The sequence below is a fragment of the Eurytemora carolleeae genome, unplaced genomic scaffold (genome assembly GCF_000591075.1).
Source record: "Eurytemora carolleeae unplaced genomic scaffold, Eaff_2.0 scaffold912, whole genome shotgun sequence".
Taxonomy (NCBI): Eukaryota; Metazoa; Arthropoda; class Copepoda; order Calanoida; family Temoridae; genus Eurytemora; species Eurytemora carolleeae.
Window position 1 is genome coordinate 61,026 of NW_019396956.1, and position 24,398 is coordinate 85,423.

The window sequence follows — 24,398 nt, forward strand, 5'->3', positions numbered from 1 at the left end:
GGGTATTGTTGTAAATCGGGCATTGCTATCTTTGCATGGAAGGTCACTTGAAATTACACTTACAGTCCCTTTTAAGAAAGTACATGATTTTAAAACCAGATTTACTTTTCTCATCCTTAGATCTTTGCAATTTAATGTCGTAGACAATTCATGTTTAAACTATAAATTCTGCTTTTTCAAATAACTATCAAACTATCAGGTTGCAATGATATTGGTATTAATCCCTAAATCTTAGTAACCTGATGGTGGTAACTTTTGAACAATTAGATCTAAATTCATAGTTGGCATGTTTCTTTTAAGTTGCCCTTCCTTTGCTTGATTTATCTATTCTAAAATTGGTTTAAACTAATCTCGCTGCCTACCCTCTTACTCCTCCTTACCTTTTCCTTATTTATTTAAACAAACAGTATTAAAGGGATTGGTATTAAAAAATAAAGCATATCAGTGCTATCTATGAAAGTATCAATATGGTCCGGACTCCGGAGGTGATGCCCAATTTTTTATTTTTGAAAAGTTGAAAATGAAAATTGGTAAGTTTGTCCACACTTTTTCATACTTTTCACACAAAAACTAAATTGAAAAGGCAAAATTTAGATTGATTTTATGTCGTCTTGCTGTTCCACTTGATTTATAATTTCTTGCCGGAAATATTTTTAAATTAATAGATCTTAAAAAAATGTTGCCGCTTGTCTGAGTTGTGTTTAATGATTGTGAACTTAAACGTTTTATGTTTACCCAGCACCAGTCCGCCATATTGGAAATTCAATTAATCATTTCTAACTAATATCAATCAACTAATCATTGGGGAAGACGACTTTTATAGGTGTCAGAATGTAGGGTTCCCTCAAATGATGAGACTTTAATAACAACCTGATTTTCTTTAAATAAAAGGATCCAAATGTTAAGTTGTCTTTTGTTGGCTGCGTCGAGTCGGAGATAAAAACTTTTAAATTTTAAAGTTCATGAGATTTATAAACGTTCAAATGTTCAAGATATTATTGATTAAACTTCCAAAATTTCGACCGACAATGAGGGATCGATATTTATTAATAATGTAAAGAAAGGTTTAAACCCTGGATTAGAATTATCTAAATCTATTTATTTAAAAGGTTCCAGCTTAGTTCATCATGTTTGTTCTCACTTTAACGCTATGAAATGTACATTTTAGGAACTGCTATAAATTGTATTTAATCTGTATTTTCATAATATTAGCAGGTTCCCTTCCCTGCATATAGGTTTTATAGGCACTAACTCAAACCTTGAATTTAAGTTTGGAACTATTTTTCTCCTGAATTGTTGCCTGCAGGCCATAGTTTAGGATTCAAGCATTTTATCCTTTATGCATATCTTAAAATTCAATTGTTTGAATCAAGTCTTGTAGCATGTCGACAAAGCTCAACAGTATAGAATGACAGACATTAATTATTCTTTTATAGTTTTTATTCCCCTTTCCTCATCCTAAACTTGTCTTCCCTTCTCTCCCCTTCCCTCCTAAGCTTTCCTGTCCCTTCTTCCCCTTCCCTCCTACACTTGTCTTCCCCTTCTCCCCCTTCCTTCCTAAACTTTTCTGCCCCTTCTTCCCCTTCCCTCCTAAACTTGCCTGTCCCTTCTCCCCCCTTCCTTCATAAACTTTCCTGCCCCTTCTCTCCCGTTCCCTACTCTACACAGCTTCTTAATCTCTCATTACATCTAAGGATCTGAACTCAAATAATAGTAAATAATTAGAATCTGATATGCATAAGTAAATGTATAATGGTTGTTCATTCCACCCACCCTCCTACTATCTCATTTTTTCTTTTATGTAATTATACTTTAATTTATTCGCTTTTTATTCTGTTTTAAATTGCCCTTTCCCAATTCTTTTGCCCTTTCATTAGTATTCTGACTTTAACCCCCTCCTCCCCCCTTAAACTTAGTACCAAATTCAGCCCTTCTTTTTCCCCTGCCATATAAGGCCAGCCTTTCCAAGTATGCCAGCATAGTATTTTCATGAATTATTAACATTTTACATAAATTTTACTTCAGGGTTAAATTATCACCAACTTACAATTATAATATTCAAATAAAATCCCAAGAATCCCAAAGTGGGAAAAATTAGAAATACTGTAACACAATGAAGATAATTTTGTATAATTTAGTAATTATCTTTTTATACAAATTTTTTTTTTAAATTGTTAAAAAATATTTGAAATTTTTTTAAACACCTAATTTTTAAGGATATCCATTTCCCCCCCCCCTTTCCACACCTTTCCATCATCTTGTGATAGGTTGCCTGGGAGTGACATCTCATTTTATTTCAATTAAACTCCTCCATTGCACAAACCTACTCTGGCTTGTGGGTTGGGTATTTGCAAGTTTCTTTCTTTTGGCAACTAATCAATTCTAAGCATGCTGTCATAGTTCTCTGTTCAAGTTGTACAATTGTAAAGTTTATCAATGGTACATTAACTGACAATGCATATGTAAATGTTCAGATTTTTATGTTCATTGTTCATTTAGTTTTGTTATATAATTATTATTTAGACCTTTTAATTTCAAATAACCAAAAAAAGCTACACATGACTTAAAAGTGAGTTTTGTCTAAATATTTATTATTTCTAGTTAAATGATGCCTATGAAGAGGTGGACGAACAGCGGCAGGTGGGAGCCCAATGGAAAAGAAAAACGCAGAAAATTCAGGTAAAGATTTTTTTCAAAAGATCATCACAATAAGTATGAGTTTTAGTGACAAAAATTAAAAACTATGAATGTAAGTCTTGAAGTTTAAAGATTCCATTTTTAAATTATAGTGTTAACCTTTATGAGACTTCAGAGGCGGTTGTATGGAATTCAAGGTGTCTGTTACATTATATTCATGATTCCCTGCAACTTTAAACTTGTTTCCTTACTTGCCAAACAAACTTGTGGGTAACATTGTACAAGGTTAAACATTTTAATTTGAATTGTTATACTGCTGTTGCTAAGTCATCTGATGGCATTACATGAACAGGCTGTTGAGAGAAATAGTTTGCTCTGGGTTGAGAAGAGTAGTATTTAGATCTTGATTGTTGAAGATATGTATTAGACATGGTTCTTCCTGATATTCCTGTTCGGGATTTTGGCAGAGGAGATATTGCTCTTCTTGGTGGAGGTGGTGGGGCTATGGGGGGTGATAGGAATGGTGGAGGAGATGGCAAGGATGGAGAAATCATGTCTCTGTAGTAGGGCCCAGGAGAAATAACACCTCTAACTGGTTTTTTGGGCTGAGGGACCCTTGGGTGGTAGGATTCACTAGACATCCCTGAACTAAAAGGTCCTGCACTGTAAGGTTCCGAAAGAGTTTGGGATTCAGTGCTATCAATAGTATATCTACTGGCATCACTCATTTCTGATCCCAGGTCAGATGTTGAATCTGTATCAATGCTCTGCTCATCCTTCTCCCTCCTCCATCTGATGATGTATAAAACTGTTAGAGATGCTGACATAAGGAGGACAGCTCCAAGAAGAGTTCCTACAATTACAGGAAGAATAATTGAAGGAACCACCTCTTTTACCAATGTGAATGTTGCAGAATCTGTCCCATAGGAGTTTTCAATGTCACACTTGTATTCTGTGAAATCATCATGGGTGCTTTTTTTTACTGATAATGTACTTACTACCCCATCTGCTTTAGCAGTTTGATCAACACCATATTTTGCTGATGCTCCATCAACAGCTTTGCCATCCACATACCAGCTTACTTTCGTTGGAGATGGTATGGCAAATGAATCACAAACCAGTTGAGCAGTATCACCCTCTTTGCCTATCTGAGAAGCTTGGGATTCTTTATTCAAGATGTTAGGGGGTCCTTTCATGTAGATTATTGCAGACGTTGAGATTTCTTCAAATCCTGTGACTGAAACTCTGCAGTAATATTTACCAATGGAACTTTCATCAATTGTTATATCTAGAGATTGTTTATCTCCAACAACATGATTCACATTTCCATTTCTATACCAGATATAAGTTGGCTTTGGAAAGCCATCAGCCTTACATTTCAATGTGACCTTTACCCCCTTATCATCTGAAACATCAGACGGAGTCTGGGTAAATATTGGTTTGTAGTTAACTTTTGGCTTTACTGAAGCATCTCCAACTTTACCTTCTAGATTTCTCACTTGGCACTTTACTTCAACATTGTGCTCGGCCCTTCCAATGCTTTCTATTTCATATTTCTCAGTTTGACTTCCAATTAGAGGAACATTATTACTAAACCAAAGATAAGATTTCACTGCTGGGTTACTAGTGGCAGCACAGGTAAAAGTCACTTTATCCCCCTCAAATATTTCTGCAGGTTCTACTGTTACCGTCACCACAGGGGCATACTTGATGTTTAAAGTAATTGATGCTCTTAATGGTGTATCTAACGCATCACTAGAAGTTTCACATATTATATCTGAATTGTCATTAGCCTTTGTCACATTGAACCTGATAACAGAAGTTACAGTCATCCTTTTCCCATCTGGCAGTGTCTGACTGCCATCTGTTATATTAGAGTTCTCAACTGTAGTATTGTCCTGATTCAACCATCTAAAAAATCATTTTCTAGGAGAAAATATTTTAATTGGGTAATATAAATTTTCTACCTGATTTTAACTTCTGGCCGTCCTCCTGATGAATAACATTCAAGGCTGATTTCTGTATCCTCAGTTGTGTTCAGAGCATTTCCATTCAAAATCAATGGGGGGTTTGGAGGCACTAGAACATTTATTGTAGCTGATTTTGATCTCATGGAAGGAAGAACATTTGTTGCAAGGATCTGGCATTCATATATAGCATCATCATCAATCTGGATATTACTAATCTCCAAGCTGTATTCTCCTGTAAAAGAAAAGTAAATTCATTTACGCTAAGAAAAGTTTACTTGTATTTTTTTTTCTATTTCCAAAAGCTTTGATTAGCGTATACTTAATCCCTGCTGAATCTGCGCCAATCATCTTGTATCTTGGATATCCGGAGAGATCTCTGGTAACGTCCAACCCAAAACCATCCTTTGTCCATTGTACTTCACCCTGTCGATCTTCCACCTTGCAAACTGCACAAAGCTAATTTTATAACATGTTTGAAAAAAGCTTGACTATCAATGTATGGGTTATAGTTTTAACATCGTTAAGTTATTTATATCAAACCATCATTAAATTGTGTTTATTAGTGGCTGGGAAATTTAAATAAATAAAGACCAATACAAGAAATGTACCGCAGAATTCCCTTTACCTAGTTTTCTAGAGGAATGTAAACAAACAAGCTGATTTCCTCCTGAAACTGCATTGCACTGTTTTGTAAATAAAGATATGGAGGTTCTAGGTTTAAATAGAGTTACCTAAGATTTTTGTATCTCCAATGAAAGCTGTTGCATCGGAGGGTTCTGTGATGAATCTCTGGACACCATTGAGAAGTTGAACCTGTACAAGGAGCAGGAATAGTTTATCACGGTACTGCATTATAATCATTGTACACTGTACACTGTACACTGCACGCTAGGAACTGATCTGTGCTAGACTGAGGTGTTGATAGTGTTGAGTTTCACAGGTTTGATAGGAACCCAGGGGATTGAATATATAGGGGAGGGGTTGGGTTATCACAAACATATTCTTTTAATAACAAATATATTTGTCTAATGTTTATTTTTAAGGATAATAATATGCCATCTTGTGTAGGGTGAGATGAATGACCTGAGGTTGTTACTAGAAGAGCAGACCAGTAGGAATTCATTGCTGGAGAAGAAACAAAGAAAATTTGATGCAGAGCTTGCGATGGTATGTACAAGTATCTAGAGATATAAAGTTGTAATCTCTGTTTGTCTGTCTGTCTGTCTGGCATGACATTGAGCATCTGGAGCTAGCGATGGTATTTACATTGTACAATTAAATTATTTTAAGGGTTTTAAAGAAACTGTTCAACTTTTTGAAAATAAGTATAAAAACATTAAGTTTTTACCAGGAACACGCTCTAAAATATCTATGAGGGCGACAATATAAGGAACAAGTTGTTGCTCTTGGTTTATACGGGGTTTTATAAATATGTTTTGCTCAAAACACATTCCAATACAATTGATAACATAATATATCAAATCTTTTAAAAAGGTTTATTTAGTTTTTTATCTCCATTAAAAATAAAAATAAATGTTAACACGAAAACTAAGTTTTCTGACAGAACAAAGCTAAGATTATTTTGACAGAAAGCAATCGAGTCTTTTCCACAAACTCAAATTTTATAATCGTTATGTCTGATTTAAAACTTTGATATCATAATATCAGATTATTTAATCTAGCAGAATCTAAGTTTGAAATATCTAAAATCTACGAAATTAGGTTGCAACGATATAGGGATTATAAAACTACAGTTTGTGACGGGACTAAATTCTTTTTCCAACATTCTGACTCTTTTGGATATGATTTGAGCTTTCACAATTTAAAAATTTGGATATGATATCATATTTTTAATGATTTTTTAAAAAGTATCATAATGGTATTAGACATAATTTGTTCAAAATGGTGAACCATAGTTAAATTGGTTTTTATGCATAAATATTCCTAATTTTAGAGTTCTTTTAAAAACTCCCCGCCCCTCCCAATGTTTGATTTTTTTTAATCCCAAATTATCTGGTTTTTTAGCGTTGTGAAAGGTTATTTATCGACCTTGTTAAATAAAAATCATGTCTTCCATCTAACTCACCCCCCCATCCTCCCTAACTGCATGACTCATATACTGCCTTGAGTCTCTACACTTCCTATCTAGGCACCTTATTATTGTGCAGTATGTTCAAAAAAAATATTTAATTTTTTTAAAATTTTAAATGTATCTGTTCCTAAAAATATATTAAATCTGGACTCTGATGTATTTAGATTATTAATGAACAACGTACGTAGTACGTACATTGTACAGTATATGGTCGACCTTGAGTTAAAACTTTTTTGTACATTCCGCATGCAGAAGAGTTGTATAGACTATAGACCAATTCCATGCATATATACTATACAGTTCAAATTCAATATTCAACTTTTTATTGAGATAGTCGCTATTATCATATATCTATATGCTGTGTACATATTTGGTGTGTACATTGTGCAATGGACAATATGCATTCAGATGCGTTGAAAGTGTGAATCGAAGGGCATCTTGCACTAAACGATTTTATAGGTTTAGCAAAAATGGCATACCCATTTTTTGTTGTCTCTTTTTCCTGTCTATTTTCTCTGTTTTTTCAGTATTAGGTAGTTCTAAAGTTTTCAATTTGAATCTACTAAATTGAGATAAAATTTTATCCACAAACCACTGTTTTAAAACATTCTAAATTAGGCTTTAACGTTTTAACTGGAAAGCTTCGGGAAATTTTTTAAAATTCTGAATTACATGTTTGAAACATATCAAATCTATTTAAAATATATTTAAATCTTTAAAAACATATTTATATCTGTTTAAAACAATTCAAAACTATTTAAAACATTGCCATTTTTAAAGGAACTGAGTTGTAGCCACAAACCAAGTTTTCCCAACAGTCCATCTTAGCAACCTAATTATGTAAACCTTTGATATTTCAAGCTTAGATTATGTTATCTAACAGATTTCATAGTTTGAAATATCAAAGGTCTACGAAATTGGATTGCAAAAATCATAGTTTTATGCAATTTCTTTGTTTTGAACCGCGAAGCTATTTATAACTGTTTGAAAATGCTGGGGGACTATAAAACCAGGATACGCTTGGGGGGGCAACTATTGCCCCCCCCCTCTTAATCCCATGTTTGATGTTTAAATATGACAAATGATAAATCATTGGAAAGCTCGTATGCTCTACTTTAAGAATCTGAAGAAAAAAATTGCAAATGAATTGAGTCTTTGTAACAAGCTCTGATTTTCTGATACCTATATTTTTTACACAACCGTTGATATTTCAATCTTAGATTCTTTCATCTAACAGAATGCATAGTTTGAAATGGCTAAGGTCTACGGCATTGAGTTGCAAAGATATAGAGATTAGAAAATCAGAGTTTGTGACAAAGACTTAATTCCTTTGCAAAAATTATTTTTTTTTGCAAAATCCAGTTATATAATAAAATGTTTTCAAAACTAAAAATGTCCCAAAAATAATAAAATATACGTATTTGAATTTGCAAGAATTTCTTTGCAAAACGTGTGCAATCCGTTTCCTTGAGTCATAGGCTTTCCAAAAAGCTAAAAATTATCAAAATCTGACAACTAAAAGTGGGTCAAAACAAATATTTAGTTTGTTACAGGAAAAAATAGTCATTCAGGCAGTGTGCCTGAGGACACAGGCAGTTAGTATAAAAGCCCGGTTTTAGACCTAAAGGGAGGGCTATGATTATTTAGGAAAAGTCAGAAAATTTCCACAGCATCAGACCAATACTTTTTTGAGCTATGTAAAAAAAAACCTACAGGGTGGGGTAAAATTACAACCCCCCCCCACCTCCCCAGCAGGAATATGGTTTAAAATTTTTGTAACTGTTTTAAAAACTTGTTTAAGCATGCTCGAAACAATTTGTAACTGTTTTAAAAACTATTTTGAACATGTTTAAAACTTTTTAAAACTGTTTTAAACACTTGTTTGAACATGTTCAAAACTGATTATAACTGCTTTAAAAACTTGTTAGGACACGTTTAAAACTGATTATAACAATTTTATAAACTTGTTAGGACATCTTCAAAACTGATTATAACAGTTTTAAAAACTTGTTAGGACATGTACAAAACTGATTATAACTGTTTTAAAAACTTGTTTGAACATGTTCAAATCTGATTAAAACTGTTTTAAAAACTATTTGAACATGTTCAAAACTGATTATAATAGTTTTAAAAACTTGTTAGGACATGTTCAAAACTGATTATAACAGTTTTAAAAACTTGTTACGACATGTTCAAAAGTGATTATAACTGTTTTAAAAACTTGTTAGGACATGTTTTAAACTGATTATAACTGTTTTATAAACTTGTTTGAACATGTTCAAAACTGATTATAACTGTCCCAGAGTTCAATAATCTATTACTGAATACTTAAGGTCAAAAAGATCAAAGCCCGATGGCGGGACAGGAGGGGTTACAGGGGCGTTTCCAGAGGGGATGTAGCCGTAGGTGGTAAATACACTCCCTACAAAAGTGATAACTATCGTTCCCAACCTAAAATAGACACCCTCCCCTCTTGAAAAGTTTTTAAAAAATAGTTCAGCCCCCCCCCCCATCTTTCACAAATTCCTGTATACGCCCCTGACGGGGTTACAACCAATAATTTGATATGTGGCTTCAATACTTAGATTTATTAATGTATTTGACAAAGAACCTTTTTTTCTAATCGTAAATGTTTATTTTCATCTATTTAGTTAGAAATTAGGGTTCAGAGAGTCAATTGAGATAAGATTTCAAGATTGAGATTTTCAGATTGAGATGTTCAAATTGAGATGTTCAAATTGAGATGTTCAAATTGAGATATTCAAATTGAGATGTTCAAATTGAGATATTCAAATTGAGATGTTCAAATTGAGATTTTCAGATTGAGATTTTCAAATTGAGATTTTCAAATTGAGGTTTTCAAATTGAGATGTTCAAATTGAGAGGTTCAAATTGAGATTTCAAATTGAGATGTTCAAATTGAGATGTTCTAATTGAGATTTTCAAATTGAGGTTTTCAAATTGAGATATTCAAATTGAGATTTTCAAATTGAGGTTTTCAAATTGAGATGTTCAAATTGAGATGTTCAAATTGAGATGTTCAAATTGAGATGTTCAAATTGAGATGTTCAAATTGAGATTTTCAAATTGTGGTTTTCAAATTGAGATGTTCAATTTTAGATTTTCAAATTGAGATGTTTAAATTGAGATTTTCAAATTGAGATTTTCAAATTGAGATTTTCAAATTTTGCAATTTTTAGAACGATTTTCTCCTGGAAAAGTATAACTTAAGATCAAATTAAAATTTTTGAGGGTTTGATGTTATGCACATTGTTTTGATTTCATTTTTTTGCTGACTATGGTTCTATTTTACTATACAACCTGTTTTTGCATATTTTTAAAAATACAGATCAGGTTACTTTTTATACTCGTGTACAACTTGATTCTTTGCTCCCAGGAAACAGAAATCGGAACTTAACATCTTATGGCATAAAATCTACGGCCTGATATCGATATCCACAGTGAAAACTTTTGATTCAAAGCTAAATCCGAAAAAAATTGAATCTTAACTTTGTATCTCTCAGCGTCAGACTGGTCCGACCTTTAAAAACACCGCAAAAAAACTTAACTTCGTCTGTCGTTCTGTAAATTATACGAATTTTGTTTTTAAATCAATTAACAACTAAAATTAAGCTGGGTTTTTTCTATATTTTTTGTATTCTAGGTGCAGGAGGACAGACGGCAGGATCAGCTGGCGAAGGAGAAGGTGCAGAAGGACCTGGAGCACCTGCGCCAGGAGAAGAACAGGATGGAGGATACCATGAAGGTAGGAGATATCCCTTTCAGGAGTTTTTTATCTCACATGTTGCATTGAAAACCCCGGTTTATTAATTAAAGCATCAGATCGACTTCGAGGTAAAAAGAGCTGAAAACTCGATTGCTTAATCTTGATATCCACTCTGGACACTACTGATTTTCTGTTTCATGCTCTCTTTCGGATATCCCTACTGGATTCCGACCATAGAGCAATTTGTACAGTATTCACACTACAGAGGCTAAACGGGACGGTACACCGCGGATGAATCATCCCCAATATTCTTTTATTAGTGAGTTTAATGTACTTTACTAGCTGTGTTTGCACAGATACAACCCTCCTCCCCTTTGGTCTTACCCCCCCCCCTTGTTTATACCCTCCCCCATTTAGCATGTGTATTTACGACCAATATTCAGTGTTTGAAGTATGTGGCTTTTAGTGGCTTTAAAATATACAGTAACACTAGGATACATGTATAAACATACATAATAACATATACAGACACATACAGACATAAACATACAATCAACATATACAGACACATACAGACATAAACATACAAACAACATATACAGACACATACAGACATAAACATACAAACAACATATACAGACACATACAGACATAAACATACAAACAACATATAAAGACACATACAGACATAAACATAAAAGCAACATCTTCAGACACATACAGGCATAAACATACAAACAATATATTATGCAGACACATACAGCTGCATAAACATACAAACATTATAACAACATGTACAGATACATACAGACAAAAACATAAAGACAACATTTACAGACACATACAGACATAAACATACAATGATACAAGCAACATCTTCAGACACATACAGACATAAACATACAAACAACATGTACAGACACATACAGACATAAACATACAAACAACATGTACAGACACACACAGACATAAACATACAAACCTTTCCATAAACATGTCAATATTTACTGAAATGTACAGGCATACGTTAACATACAAACCTTTACATAACAAACAAACATTTTACAGAAAAATACAGACATAAACATAAAAACAACTTGCTTAGACACATACAAACATAAACATACAACAAAGATTTACAAAAACATACAAAAAAGATTAACAAAAAAATACAAAAAAGATTTACAGAAACTTACAATTATGGTTACAGAAACATAAGGTAAACAATTAAAGAACATTTACAATGAGAGAAATAAGCATTCAACCAATTAAAATGCACGGGAAACCTACTGATGATATAAAATACAAACAGAACAAACAAAAACAATAAAAACCATAGAAACAAAAATACCAAAAATACCAAAAATTGCAAATAGTATTTGTGCCCATTGCAAACAATTTGACATACAAAAATTTAAATGGAACGTTTTTTAAATTCATAAGATCTGATGATTTACAACTCCCCCCCCCCCCACCCCTATTATAGCCTATCCTAACTCATTCCCCATGTATCTATACTAAGGAAGCAATAGCGGATACTACAGCAATTACTGGGAAGGATGTACTCGTAAACTACACAAACCTTCATAGACAAGATTAAAAACCGTTCATAATATATGATTATAGACATTAACCCCCCCCCCCCCTCCTTCTCTTAAAGGGACTGTAAACGTAATTTCATGTAACCATCCATGCAAAGAAGAAAATGCCTGATTTACATTGGTTCCCCTAATAGAGTTTTTCTGATCAAGTATTACTCAGATGTCCATGTTTTGTTTATTTAAATCGTTTATTTTGATTTTTGGTTCTCTCCGCAAAAGTGACTTGCGTATTTCTTGCTTATAAGACACAACGGAGAAATTCACAGAAATAATTACACTTCTCGAGTCGGAAAAACGACGCTAGCTTCCATTTTGTTCAGGTTAAGGTTTGAATGGTACCGTTGTAAATCGAACATTGATATTCTTTGCATGGTGGGTCACTTAAAATTACGCTTACAGTAATTTTAAACAGCCTCTAATTGCGCCTCGTGGCGTAATATTAATTAATTTTTATCTTTTTAATCTTTCAATTATTATTTCTTATCTGCTAATTATACTTAATGCAATGATTGGTTTTAAAGTTGGTTTTAATTGCAAAGACTTTCTCCGGCCTTATTATTAAATTTATTAACCTCATTCATACCTGAAATTAGTTAAATCAAGTTATTGCTCATTTATTTGTGGTTTATAAAAGTTAAAGGGAAGGTTTGCAATTCTAACAAGGAAAATATATTTATATATAAAAATTATTGGAAATCAGGATTAAAGAATGGAAATCTACGAAAGATAATGATTGATTGATTTTAAATTTGTGAAAAGTTTTGTTATTAATTTGCACTTTGTTATATCTTTTTTANCCCCCCCCCCCCCCCCCTATTGGCTTCAAAGCCATCCCGCATTGCCTTCCTTTCTCTTCTTAAATCTTTTAATACGTGAAAAGGTTTTTAGATAAAAAATATTTGGTTTTAATTTTTTGACTATTCTCTTAGAAATGTATTGTTATGCTTTACTTTGTGTACCTTACTCCTAGTCCTTTAAGATTAAAAAAATAGAATAAAAGAATCTGACCGGCGCGGGTTCTTCTCAGAATTTTTCATCTTTTCTTTAGGTTCATTCATTTTTAGTACATGTATTACTCTGCAACTAGCAGGTCTAGCCAAGGCAGATTAAATGCAAGTTGGCCCGAAGGCACTCTGAAAATAATTTTTATTGCACACTTTTAAATCAACCCCCCCCCCCTGACCATGAAGCAAAGTCCACGATTCGTTGTCCAAAACACGTTTTGATTTATTGTAAACTTCTGGTTCAAGAATTCTGCTTAATAAACCAGCATGAAACCAACTTTAATGAACCAGGAATAGTGTATGGAGTACTACAAGGGGCTATATTAGGACCCTATTTAATTTTAGTAAATGAGCTTGAGCTAAATATTGCTAAATATTGATTAATGCCATAGTAAAACATGCGCTTTTTTATAAAGATAAATTATATTTGCAAATTTATTATTCTATAAACTAAAAAGTGGGCTAAACTTTGAATTAGATTTTTAAATTTTGATTAAATGTAATAAAAACTTAATTACTCTAATAAAAGCATAATTCCGAAAAGTCTTCATACTTAAATATTTCTTAACAGTGCAGCCTATATATACATATGTCTAAACCAGATTTAATCACGACTGTCTGAGGTCTAATGTATATGCAACACTTTATGGTACTTTAACGTGTACTTATCCATAATTGTATATTGGCTCTTCTACTAATGAGAACAATGCAGGAACTTGCAAGTTTTTGAGAAGTGGGGTCTGATTATGAAAATGGGTGTGGGGGTAGATAAGGACTGATTGAGGATAAATGGGAACTGATTAAAAGTATTTGAGGGCTGATTAGGTTTACCAGATAAAATGGACTAACTAGGGTATTTAGAGCCTGATTGGGTTTGTTTTAGCTGAATTGGACTGAAATTAGGGTTGTTGCGAGCTGATAGAAGTTATTGGATCTTAATAATCACTTATTTTTGGTTGCTTTCTGTGCTTATCAGTTTTATTTGGGCGGTTTTGGGATAGTATAGGGGGGGGGTTATATGGCAGCATGAGTTGTAATTTCTAGCTGATTCATTTAGGGCTAATTAGGATTCATTTGAAGCTTCGATGTTTCTCAGGAACAAGAGGACTGATTTGGTGCCGATTTTATGCGGTTCGATGGCTGATATGATAATTGGTGGCGTTTTTTTTTTGGTAAAAAAAACTACATTTTTTGGTTTTATTAAAAAAATACATTATATTACTTCCATCTCAACATTTTAAAAATAAATTTCTGATTTTCTAAAGAATGGTAGATTGGAAGAAGGAAGGAAGATGTTTATGCATGACTGAAAACTGATATTTGTATTGTAAAAACAGATACAAAAATACAGGAAGGGTTAGAACAGGTTTATTCAATGCTGTTCCGTGGATATAAATATTGTGGATGATATTCATACAGTGAGATCCAGAAAACTGGCGAGTAGGAAGACGACTGTTAGACTCAAAAAAGTCATGTTATGATTTTTTTATATTGCCATTTATTAACCTTCTTAAAAATCTATATTTATTTCAAGGATTACAGTGGGTTGTGAAAACAGTTGCACTTTACTGTACTTATGTTGTGTACATATTTAATATTATTTTCACCATTTAAAAGTGGTATGAAACATAGGAAATCTAAAGTGAGTAAATCTACATAGTATAGGAAAAAATATATTAACAAGTAAAAAATGAACAAATAAAATGATACTAATGAATCATGGAAAGCCGTAGCTCTCTGGCAGACGTTTGAAACTATAACTGTTTTATTAAAGAAAGATTTGAAAAAATTGATAAAAATGTTGTTCAAATCCATACGAATTTCATATTTATTTTACATTCTCTTGTGGAGTTGCTGCTTATTATTGAAAGTATAATTGTTTTCTGAAGCATGCGATGACTGACTATCAGTGGTTTGAAAATTGATTTAATGATTGAATCTCTTCAGTTTATCTTATGGGTTTTGACTTAATCCTCTGATTTAATCCTCCGATTTAATCCCCTGATTTAATCCTCTGATTCAATCCTCTGATTTAATCCTTCGATTTAATTCTCTGATTTTATCCTCTGATTTAATCCTCTGATTTAATCCTCAGATTTAATACTCTGATTTAATCCTTCGATATAATCATTGATTTTATCCTCTGATTTTATCCTCTGATTTAATCCTCTAATTTACTGATTTAATCCTCCCATTTATTCTTCTGATTTAATCTTTTGATTTAATCTTTTGATTTAATCTTCTGATACAGTAATAACGGCCATCGAATAGGATTAGAAATTAAAATGTGTTTGTCTTTTTAAAACTGCAAGAATTATTATGTTTAAATTTTTTTTTTATTACTGAAAATCCGGGGGGCCGGGAATAGCCCCAATATATAATGCCCCCATCCCTGGCCCTCTCACACGTCTCCGTCTGGCCAGCTGTTAAAACTATGTAACAAACAAAATTTTAAATAAACTTTTAATGAATTTGGGAGCTGTTATTGATGAATTGTATATGTGCCCCGGGTTAGGGTAGTAATCAGAAATTTTTCTATAGGGGAGTCTCATGCAACCTTTGCGGCTGAAAAAAAAAACCTAAAAATCATGGATTTCACAGATCTGAGCCCATATATAAACGTATCACTATCATTAAATTATCAGCTAAAAAGTGAAAGGGGAGAATGATAGATAGATAGATACATGGATAGACTGAGAGGCAGGGATTTAAAGAGAGAGAGAAATTGGACAGGTAGGGGAACTTGATGAAATGACCAGGGACCAAATATTTTAGTATTTATTTTTTCATTGATTAATTGGGTGAAAAATGTTTTAACACACCATTGGTGTGTATATTCATCTATTTGGATTTTTTTAACCCACCTCCCCCCTCACCTTACATAGGTGTTGTCCCTGAAAACCAGAGGTAGAATTGATCCTGCCGCGCCAAGGCGCTTTAGCTCAGACCCTCCCTCAGCTCAGAGTCAGTTCAGTTTACAGAGAGCGCCTAGGCGGTTGAACATGAGACACTAACCCCATCTTGCGGATAAACTTTACCAAGTCTAGAACCCAAAATCTTAACTGTTTCACAGTACATTGGGAACTGTTCCGAAAGGTGTGTTTTGGTGATTCTAAAACCAACCTGTTGAGTTTATTTATGGCGGCTTGAGGTGACACAGAAGAATTAAAAAGAAACAGGTTTAAGGCCAATATTCCTGATAATAAACTAGTTCAAACTAACATGTCTCGACTTTCAAGCTCTGGCCGAACGCCGATCAGTGAACGGATCAAGATATTCGACAAATCAGCTCAAATTCGTCCAACTCCGTCCACCCCGTCCAAGGTCAAAGTCGATACTGCCCCAGCTAGTCCAGTTCTCAAGCCGGTCAACGCTCCCCGATCTCAGTTCAGTGCTAAAGATCCGACGAACCCAAAACCTTCGGTTAAAAAGTCTCCGACAAATTCTATTTCATCGAGTAAAAGCGACTTGTCCCGCACCCCATCAAATGTTTCGACTAAATCAGATGTTTCTCGATCGCCATCAAACGCATCGACAAAATCCGACGTGAACCGGTCGCCTTCTAATGCATCTTCTAAGGCCGACGTGTCGCGAAGCCCTAGCTCTCCTCTAAATAAAGTCGACAAAACGACTAATGCTAAAAACTCTCCAAGCCTCTCCAAAAAGGTTGTATCTAGTCCTCCTAAAAAGACTCTTAAATCTACTCCCAGTCGAAGCACTCCTACTCATAAAGCGACAGTAACTCCTCCAAAACAAGAGGCACCTAAAACTACTTCTGTCGCACCCGCTTCTGTCGCTACTGTCGACATCGCCGTTAGTAATAAAGAGAACCATGTCGATTCTGTCGACCGAAAGGTGTCCGCTGTCACTGACGAGTTTAAATCCGTCGAAATCAGTCGAAAGAAAAGTTCCGTGTTTGAGAAGAAGGTTTCCGTCGTTCAAAGCGACATACTCGAAACCATCAGCGACACAACAGAAGTTTTATCTAAGAAATTGTCAACAACAGTCGACATTTTAGACAGTGAAGTAGTGATTGAGAAAAATAAAAGAAACCACAAAGTATCAAACGGTTTATCAGTGAACCATGTTGAAAATGTTCAACAAGTTGAAATAAAGCGTTCTAAGGAGGAATCGTATTGGGCAGATAAAGCCTTAAATAATCCCACGGCGGAGTCTATATCTAAGGTGAAGAGTGAGGTATAGGACTAAAGACTCAATCTTATCCTTCTCTTATCTATCCTTTTTCTCTCTTTAAAATGCATTTAGGGTTGTATATCTTCTCGAAAAATCAGTCCCCCCACCCCATTTGAAAATCCTGTTTTCAGAAGTTATATATGTTTGATTCTGGATTATATTCAGTGAATTGGTAAAAATCTATAAATTTTTGGTTATAGAGTATCAAAAAGAATGATAATAGTTGCCTTCTGATTTTCCCAAATCATCTTAAATCGTTTTTGTTTAACTCCCAAAGGGGGTAATTCAGAAAAAATTACACCCCTGAAAACATAAATTTTTTAACGAAATAATTGTTTAATTTTGTTTCTTGTTTCTAGGGTATGAAGATAGATTTGGAGAGTAGAGATGAGAAGATTTCAGCTCTAAACAGAGAAATATCAGACATCCAGATGGGAGGCGCAACAGAGGTAAAAATACTTTTTGAAGAAAAACTTTTTAAAAATTTGTTTATTTTGGTCCCAAGAAATTTTCAATAAAAATCGGTTTTATCGGAACCTTTGTGTGGATATTGAAAGCTTATTCTCGATATCTAATGTGGGCTTTTTTATATTTGAGGATCAATGCTTGATTACTCAATCACAGTGATCCTTGCGGGTTATAACCATCACAGGAAGAAGAATTAGATTAACCCACAGGACCTCAATGTTTGATCCCCAGACTCGCATTACAAAAGTTCTTATTTCTGTTTTAAAAAATTCCTTATCATTTTTTTTAAATATGGACCTACTGGAATCTTTTAGAAACCAGGACCATTTCGAAATGATCTCGGTTCGATATTTCGAGAAAAAAGGAGTTAGAAGTTAGAGTTAGAAGAGACTTTCAAGGTTTTTTTTTGACCTATTGAAGGTTTAGAAGTAATCAAAATATATATGTGAATTTTTCATTTTTATTTTAAATTATAAAATGTGCATTCTTCTAGAAACACATTTTTCAAAGAATTATTTCATTCAATAGATTGTGTACTTGTATCCTCTCCACATTAAACCTTGACAAATTGCGTCTTTGTAACTTGATCAGCCCCCCCAGGTTGATTGACTGATTTATTAACATACTTCCAACTGGACCCAGTGTGAAGTACCGCAATAAACTTTAATTTTAAATTATGAAATATCATCTCACATAGTTTACGCCAACCTTTAATGAAAAACATAAATTATGAAAATTTTCTATTTAAATCTTTTTGATGCCAAATCATATTATTTAATTTCCCCCGAAAAAATACATCCCTGTCATTTCTTTGCTTCATGTATCCGATTACTCATCTTGAAGTAATACAAGTAGTAATATCATAGAACACGCAATATATTGTAACATTACAAGTGGAAAACAAAATAAAATGATTTTTTGTAATTAAATTTTGACCAAATTATCAAAAAAATTATTGTGTAGAGTTAAACAAAAAAACAAGAAAATTTTTTTTCTGGCCAGCAATTGATGCGTTGAAGGTGAAGTGATGCAAACTCACGTTTCTACTAGGGTTTCTTTTTTCGAATTCAACTGTAAATAAAATAGATTTTTTAGAGATTAAAGGATGGACTCTTTCCTAAGCAAACTTTTAAAAATCCGCCCCCCCCCCTGAAGCTACTAAAATTTCAGTTAGGTTCGGTTCTGTCTTTCGACTACTGTTAATTATATAAAATATAGGGTCTGTCGGACAGTTTCGTAACGGAATTGATTCGGAACAGTTTAGAAAGCCTAGTTTCTACACATCTGTATGTAACCTAAATACTAGGAGTAGGATCTACAGTTGTATTTATATACTTCTCATTATTACATCTCAATACTCGTTAAAATACTTCCGGTGAAATGTTTTTAAATTTGCAATAACTCAGCTTTAGGTAGTTTTTTAAATAGTAATTCATTTTAAAGGAAATGTAGACGTTATTTCATGTGAGTTTTCATTAACAGTGTGGCATATGTCCAATTTACGATTAATATCAGTAATGAATCAGATAACTATGAGTTTCTCTTTAAACTTTTTTTTCACTATGGTTCCCATACAAATGTAATTTGCTAATTTCTTCCGTATAAAATTTGGGACAAGTTATCATAATTAACGCTTCAAGTTCCAAAAACGAAGATATCTCAGAAGATTGTTGTTCAGAGAAAAATGTGAAGTGTACTTTAATAATGTTTTTTATCAATCTTTAAATGAAAGATAACCCTGAAAAGACTTCAATCCCTTTAGTAAAACATTTAATTAGTTTCCAATCCTAAACTAAGGAAGCAAAACTAGTTTTGGACCAAAGCAGTATAAACTTTATACCCAATAAAACCTGGAAATCCTGAAGAGTAATTTTAACATAAAAGGACTGTCAGCAGTATTTCATGTGACCCTCTATGCAAAGATGCCTGATTCAGAACGGTATCCTTGAAACCTTTATCTTATCAATGATAGGGAAGATGTTCGTTTTTCTAGGTTTATCAGTATTTTATCCTGATAATTTTTTTTGTTTTCTGCAGTAGAAATGCAAGTCACTTTAGTAGAGAAACCACAATCGAAAATAATCAGTTTTTTAAATTGATATTTATTTCATACTTGATCAGACAAAGTTTTGAAGGATACTGTTGTGAATCGGACATTGCCACCTTTGCATGGGAGGGTCACTTGAAATTACGCTTACAGTCCCTTTAATTATATTTGGTAAAATAGGTTTCAAACTAATAAAATATGATACATTTTTGATTAATGATAAATGGCTCGTTATTTTGCTTGAATCGGACCGGATGAAAAAGTGTGGATTTAAATCCGGCTTCGTACTGAAATCTAAAAAATATTCGCACAATTACTGTAATTTTCTGAAAAACAAACCAGTTACATTATATTTGAAAAATATGTTTCTACCCATGTCCCTTAAAGTGCCTTGCTGTGTATCCCTTTAATATCCTTGCTGTGTTTCCCATTAATATCCTTGCTGTGTGGGGGGGTCCAAAATCGTTCTCTAGGACAGACCCATACTTTTTATTTAAATGGGGTTCTTGGGAAAGTTTTTATTTAATTATTGCAATTTTTGAATTTGTGATGGGGAGTGGAGAATGAAGATTTTAACTTATTTCCTTTCTTTTTTATTATTTTCTTTTCTTCACCACTTTCTAGACTTAGTATGATTGAAGTTATCTATAATTCTCATCATACTACATAACCTGACCAATATTCTTGTGTAATGTGTACCCCAACGGCGCGTAAAAACATGTCGACCACTGGCCTTGGGCATAATGTATACCAGATAATACGCATTTTCACCCGTGCGTAAGAAATGGTTTAGATTACTGACGCTTGTTTTTGTTCAGCTTTTTTAGTCAGTTCCCTCTACTTTTCAATTATTTAGATATTTGCTGAATTGGTCTAATTATAATTTAACCTTGAAATTGAAAGTATTTCCATGTATGAATATTATCTTAAAAATGTTATCTCTCCCTTCGATTCCTTTGAAACTCATTTTTTGTTGGACGACAGTAAGTATGGTTATCTAAATATATATCTCTAAAATGTTCAAACATTCTGAGGCATACTGAAACAGATTTATTGCTTAATTATTCTTAACAATATTCTGGATTTTGAATTCTTGTCTTCTTTGATCGATGAGCCCCTGTCCAAGCACGGTTGCATTGATATATTCTTGCTTGTAACATGACTCATGATAGGAATATTTTTCACAGATTTTAACGTGCCAACGAAGCAACCCATTTTAAGAGCACTGCGTCACATTATATCATGTTTTGGGCATACGCATTTTTTATAAGTCTAGCTACGCCGAGATCTTGATTTAATTGTTTTTAGATTGAATAGATAACTAAATACGGAACTAGATTGTTTTCCTTTAAGGCAGAAATAGAAAAATTCATTCATTTAGTTTTCTATTCATGCCTTGTATTCTTTAACTACTTTATTTAAAGCATAACATTTTTTTGTGGGAGGAGGGGGGGATGGGGTCATGTCTGTTTTGAAGATACAAAGCAGACAAAATTGATATTTCTTTTATTCAAGAACTTGAGACATTCAATCTGACTTCCCATTAATTTTCATATATCCTTGCTGTTAGTCCCTGTAATATCCTTTCTCTGTGTCCCATTAATATCCTTGCCGTGTTTCCCTTTAATATCCTTGTTGTGTGTCCCTTTAATATCCTTGCTGTTTGTCCCTGTAATATCCTTTTTCTGTGTCCCATTAATATCCTTGCCGTGTTTCCCTTTAATATCCTTGCTGTGTGTCCCTTTAATATCCTTGCTGTGGGTCCCTTTAATATCCTTGCTGTGTGTCCCTTTAATATTCTTGCTGAGTGTCCCTTTAATATCCTTGCTGTGCTTTCCTTTAATATCCTTGCTTTGTGTCCCTTTAATATTCTTGCTGTGTGTCCCTTTAATATCCTTGTTGTGTGTCCCTTAAAATGTGTTCTAGGTCCAAATGTATTCTAATTCTAAATGTGTTCTAGGTCCAAATGTATTCTAATTCCAAATGTATTTAAGTTCCTAATGTATTCTAATTCTAAATGTGTTCCAGGTCCAAATGCTTGAAGGATCCAAGACCAAGATCGAAATGGAGATGGCAGCTCTGAAGAAAGAACACCGGTATAAAATCATTAATATTATTTTCTCCTTTTCATATTATGTCTCCTCTTCCTCACCATCATTTTGCTATTTTTTTCACCTACTTCCCAATTTCCTACTAAATCACATTTTCCACCACTGCTTATATTCAATTTTTTCTTCAGTTTTTTTATTTATTAATAATTCCGTAGCGTACCTTAACCCCCATAGAACACTCCCCCCCCCCCCCCCCATCCTACAGGCCAAAATGTGGCCTGTGTTTCTCTGAATTACAATATTTTAGAAAAACAAACAAACCTTCCTATATATATATATATATACAGGGGTAAACATACCTCAAATTTATTATTTTACCTCGTTTCTTTTTCCAACCATCCTGAAATTAAAGATGACGTTATATTTAATTTTTGAAATTTCTTTGTCACTCCGATGTGTAATCAAGTTGTAGTAAATCTATGAAATGTTAGTTTAGTAGTAAGCGTACAGGTGAATAGTGATAAGATTGTACTTTCTCAAATTACTCACAAATATATTCAGTTTCATTATTTAGCAAACATTATTATTTTATATTTTATAAAATTACCCCCCTCCCTCTTTACAAGAACTCAATTCTTGAGTTTTATTGTAGGAAAAGAACCTTTTTTATTCTATAACACCAAGCAAAGCTAGAATTTTTGTTTCATGTTTATATAACGATTGTTGTTAAGGCGTGAAATGACAAATCGTGACGAGGAAATCGAAGAAGCTCGAGCATCAGCGAGCAAGAAGGTTAAAATCCTCGAACAACAACTCGAGCAGGTACAGTACTATATTTAAAGGGATCATTCATAAATTTAGGATCGCGAATTAAATTATATCTGCAAAGAATGTAGAAGAAAGCATTAAAATTAACGTTAACTAGGATTTTAAACGTATCGATCAACATATTTTAAGTTTTTCCTTTAAACTATTATTTTGTAGAGTTAGGCGTTGTTGCTGCCATTGCGAGAGATTTTTTAAAATGTGCGAAATAGTAGAATTATACAATATAATTTAGAAAAAGCAAACCTCGGGTTTCCCCCTTTCTCTTGGGTCGATATTCAAAGTTCGATAGAAAAATCGTGAATTCCCTTTTCTTATAGTTTATTTCCCCTTGTTTGTTGTTTCCAAACCAAACATAGAAATTACAATCAATATTTACCGGAGTGTTAATCTATCTATCTATCCGCAACAGCTGAGCGCTATTTGTGAAGCAACAGTACACTTTGTTTACTTGAAGTAAATACATTTACTCCTGAAATAAATTCAAAAAGAGTACAGGGTCGTTAACAGAATTTAATCTAGGGGGCCGGTGGACAGATTTTTAAAATAATTTAAGACTTATGAGGGACTTAGCTTCAGAAGTGCAGGCCCCCACGCCCTTGAATTTAAATATGAAAATTTCTATTGTTTAAATTTAAAAAAATGTTCAACTTTTTATTTTATTGAAATCAACGTTATGTAATTGGAACGCAATTCAGTTTTCTGTTTTTTCAGGAACACGAGGAGCGTATAATGTTTCTTAGAGAAAGACATGAACTGGAACAGAAGATTGGAACACTACAGGATATGCTGGAACGGTCAGGAGACGAGGAACAGGTATTTATAATATTTCACGGAACATCCATTGCAGGGGACCCAGCAGATTTGGGAAAATTAAACAAATTTTAAGCTTTTTACTTAAATTATTTTATTATTATTTTTTTTAATTCCCCTAACACTTCATAAGAAATTCAAAAAGTCTGGAGGAGAGTTTAGTGAAAAAAAAAACTTTTTTTTAATAATTAACCATAGGTTTTTTCCTTGTCTGTCTATCAAAAAAGTCGCACTTTTGGGTTTGGCTTGGCACATGGTTTTGTCCGTTTTTAGTACAAATACACATTAAATACAAGCAGTGAAAAGGGAAGGAAACAACTTAACCGTTTTTTAAAAGATGTTTGAAGATTAGAATATTTTAATCCAATTAAATTAAGGTTGCAAAGCTGAAAAAGGATTTGCGTAAGACTAAAGCTCTATTACGTGACGCACAATTGCTTGTAGAGAAAACACAGAACGAAGGAACCAATAAGGTTATCCTCAGACAACTTAAGAACCAGGTAACAGTCTATTCCGTTTTCATGTGTCCTCAGATCCAAACTTAAAGGGAGTGTTCGCGAAAAATGAAAGGGGGTATAGTCTTACGGAGAAAAATTATCGATGATTATCGCTACTTATCTTTCTTCTAATATGTTGCCTTTATAAGGAGAAATTTGTTAAAAACGACTGATACTGAAGAACGCAGAATACAAATGAATTCAGAAAGTTGCAACATACGACTCGGATCGTTTAAAAATTAATTTAATTCTTTAAAAATCATTCATATATTACAACCTTTAATCATCGATAATTTTTCGACGCATTCGTATATAGTTAATATTTCAAAATATTTTTGATTCACGAACACTCTCTTTAAAATAAGGTTTGGTTTAAAAACCTTTATTGGAAACTTGTGAAAACGAAGAAAAGTAATTTTGTGAATATCAATATTTTTGTTTAGAAATGACCTTCCATAAAGTAAACTTTTTA

The 24,398-nt window shown here is 33.2% G+C and overlaps 2 protein-coding genes across 2 annotated transcripts in view; one reads left to right on the forward strand and one right to left on the reverse strand.

Moving 5' to 3' along the window:
• Positions 1 to 24,398, forward strand: part of LOC111710492 (golgin subfamily A member 4) — a 68,232-nt gene that overhangs the window by 36,350 nt on the left and 7,484 nt on the right. The window contains exons 24-32 of the mRNA XM_023484595.1: positions 2,602 to 2,679; positions 5,676 to 5,774; positions 10,364 to 10,465; positions 16,182 to 17,228; positions 17,585 to 17,710; positions 21,757 to 21,836; positions 22,523 to 22,613; positions 23,331 to 23,432; positions 23,807 to 23,929. Coding sequence (XP_023340363.1) covers positions 2,602 to 2,679; positions 5,676 to 5,774; positions 10,364 to 10,465; positions 16,182 to 17,228; positions 17,585 to 17,710; positions 21,757 to 21,836; positions 22,523 to 22,613; positions 23,331 to 23,432; positions 23,807 to 23,929 — 1,848 coding nt within the window. The remainder of the gene's footprint in view (positions 1 to 2,601; positions 2,680 to 5,675; positions 5,775 to 10,363; positions 10,466 to 16,181; positions 17,229 to 17,584; positions 17,711 to 21,756; positions 21,837 to 22,522; positions 22,614 to 23,330; positions 23,433 to 23,806; positions 23,930 to 24,398) is intronic.
• LOC111710496 (irregular chiasm C-roughest protein) lies at positions 2,587 to 5,493 on the reverse strand. Its single transcript, XM_023484599.1, has 4 exons — positions 5,339 to 5,493; positions 4,934 to 5,053; positions 4,605 to 4,839; positions 2,587 to 4,548 (listed from the first exon to the last, which is right to left on the reverse strand). Exons 1-4 carry the CDS (start codon positions 5,466 to 5,468, stop codon positions 2,946 to 2,948), a joined length of 2,088 nt encoding a protein of 695 aa, XP_023340367.1. The 5' UTR covers positions 5,469 to 5,493; the 3' UTR covers positions 2,587 to 2,945.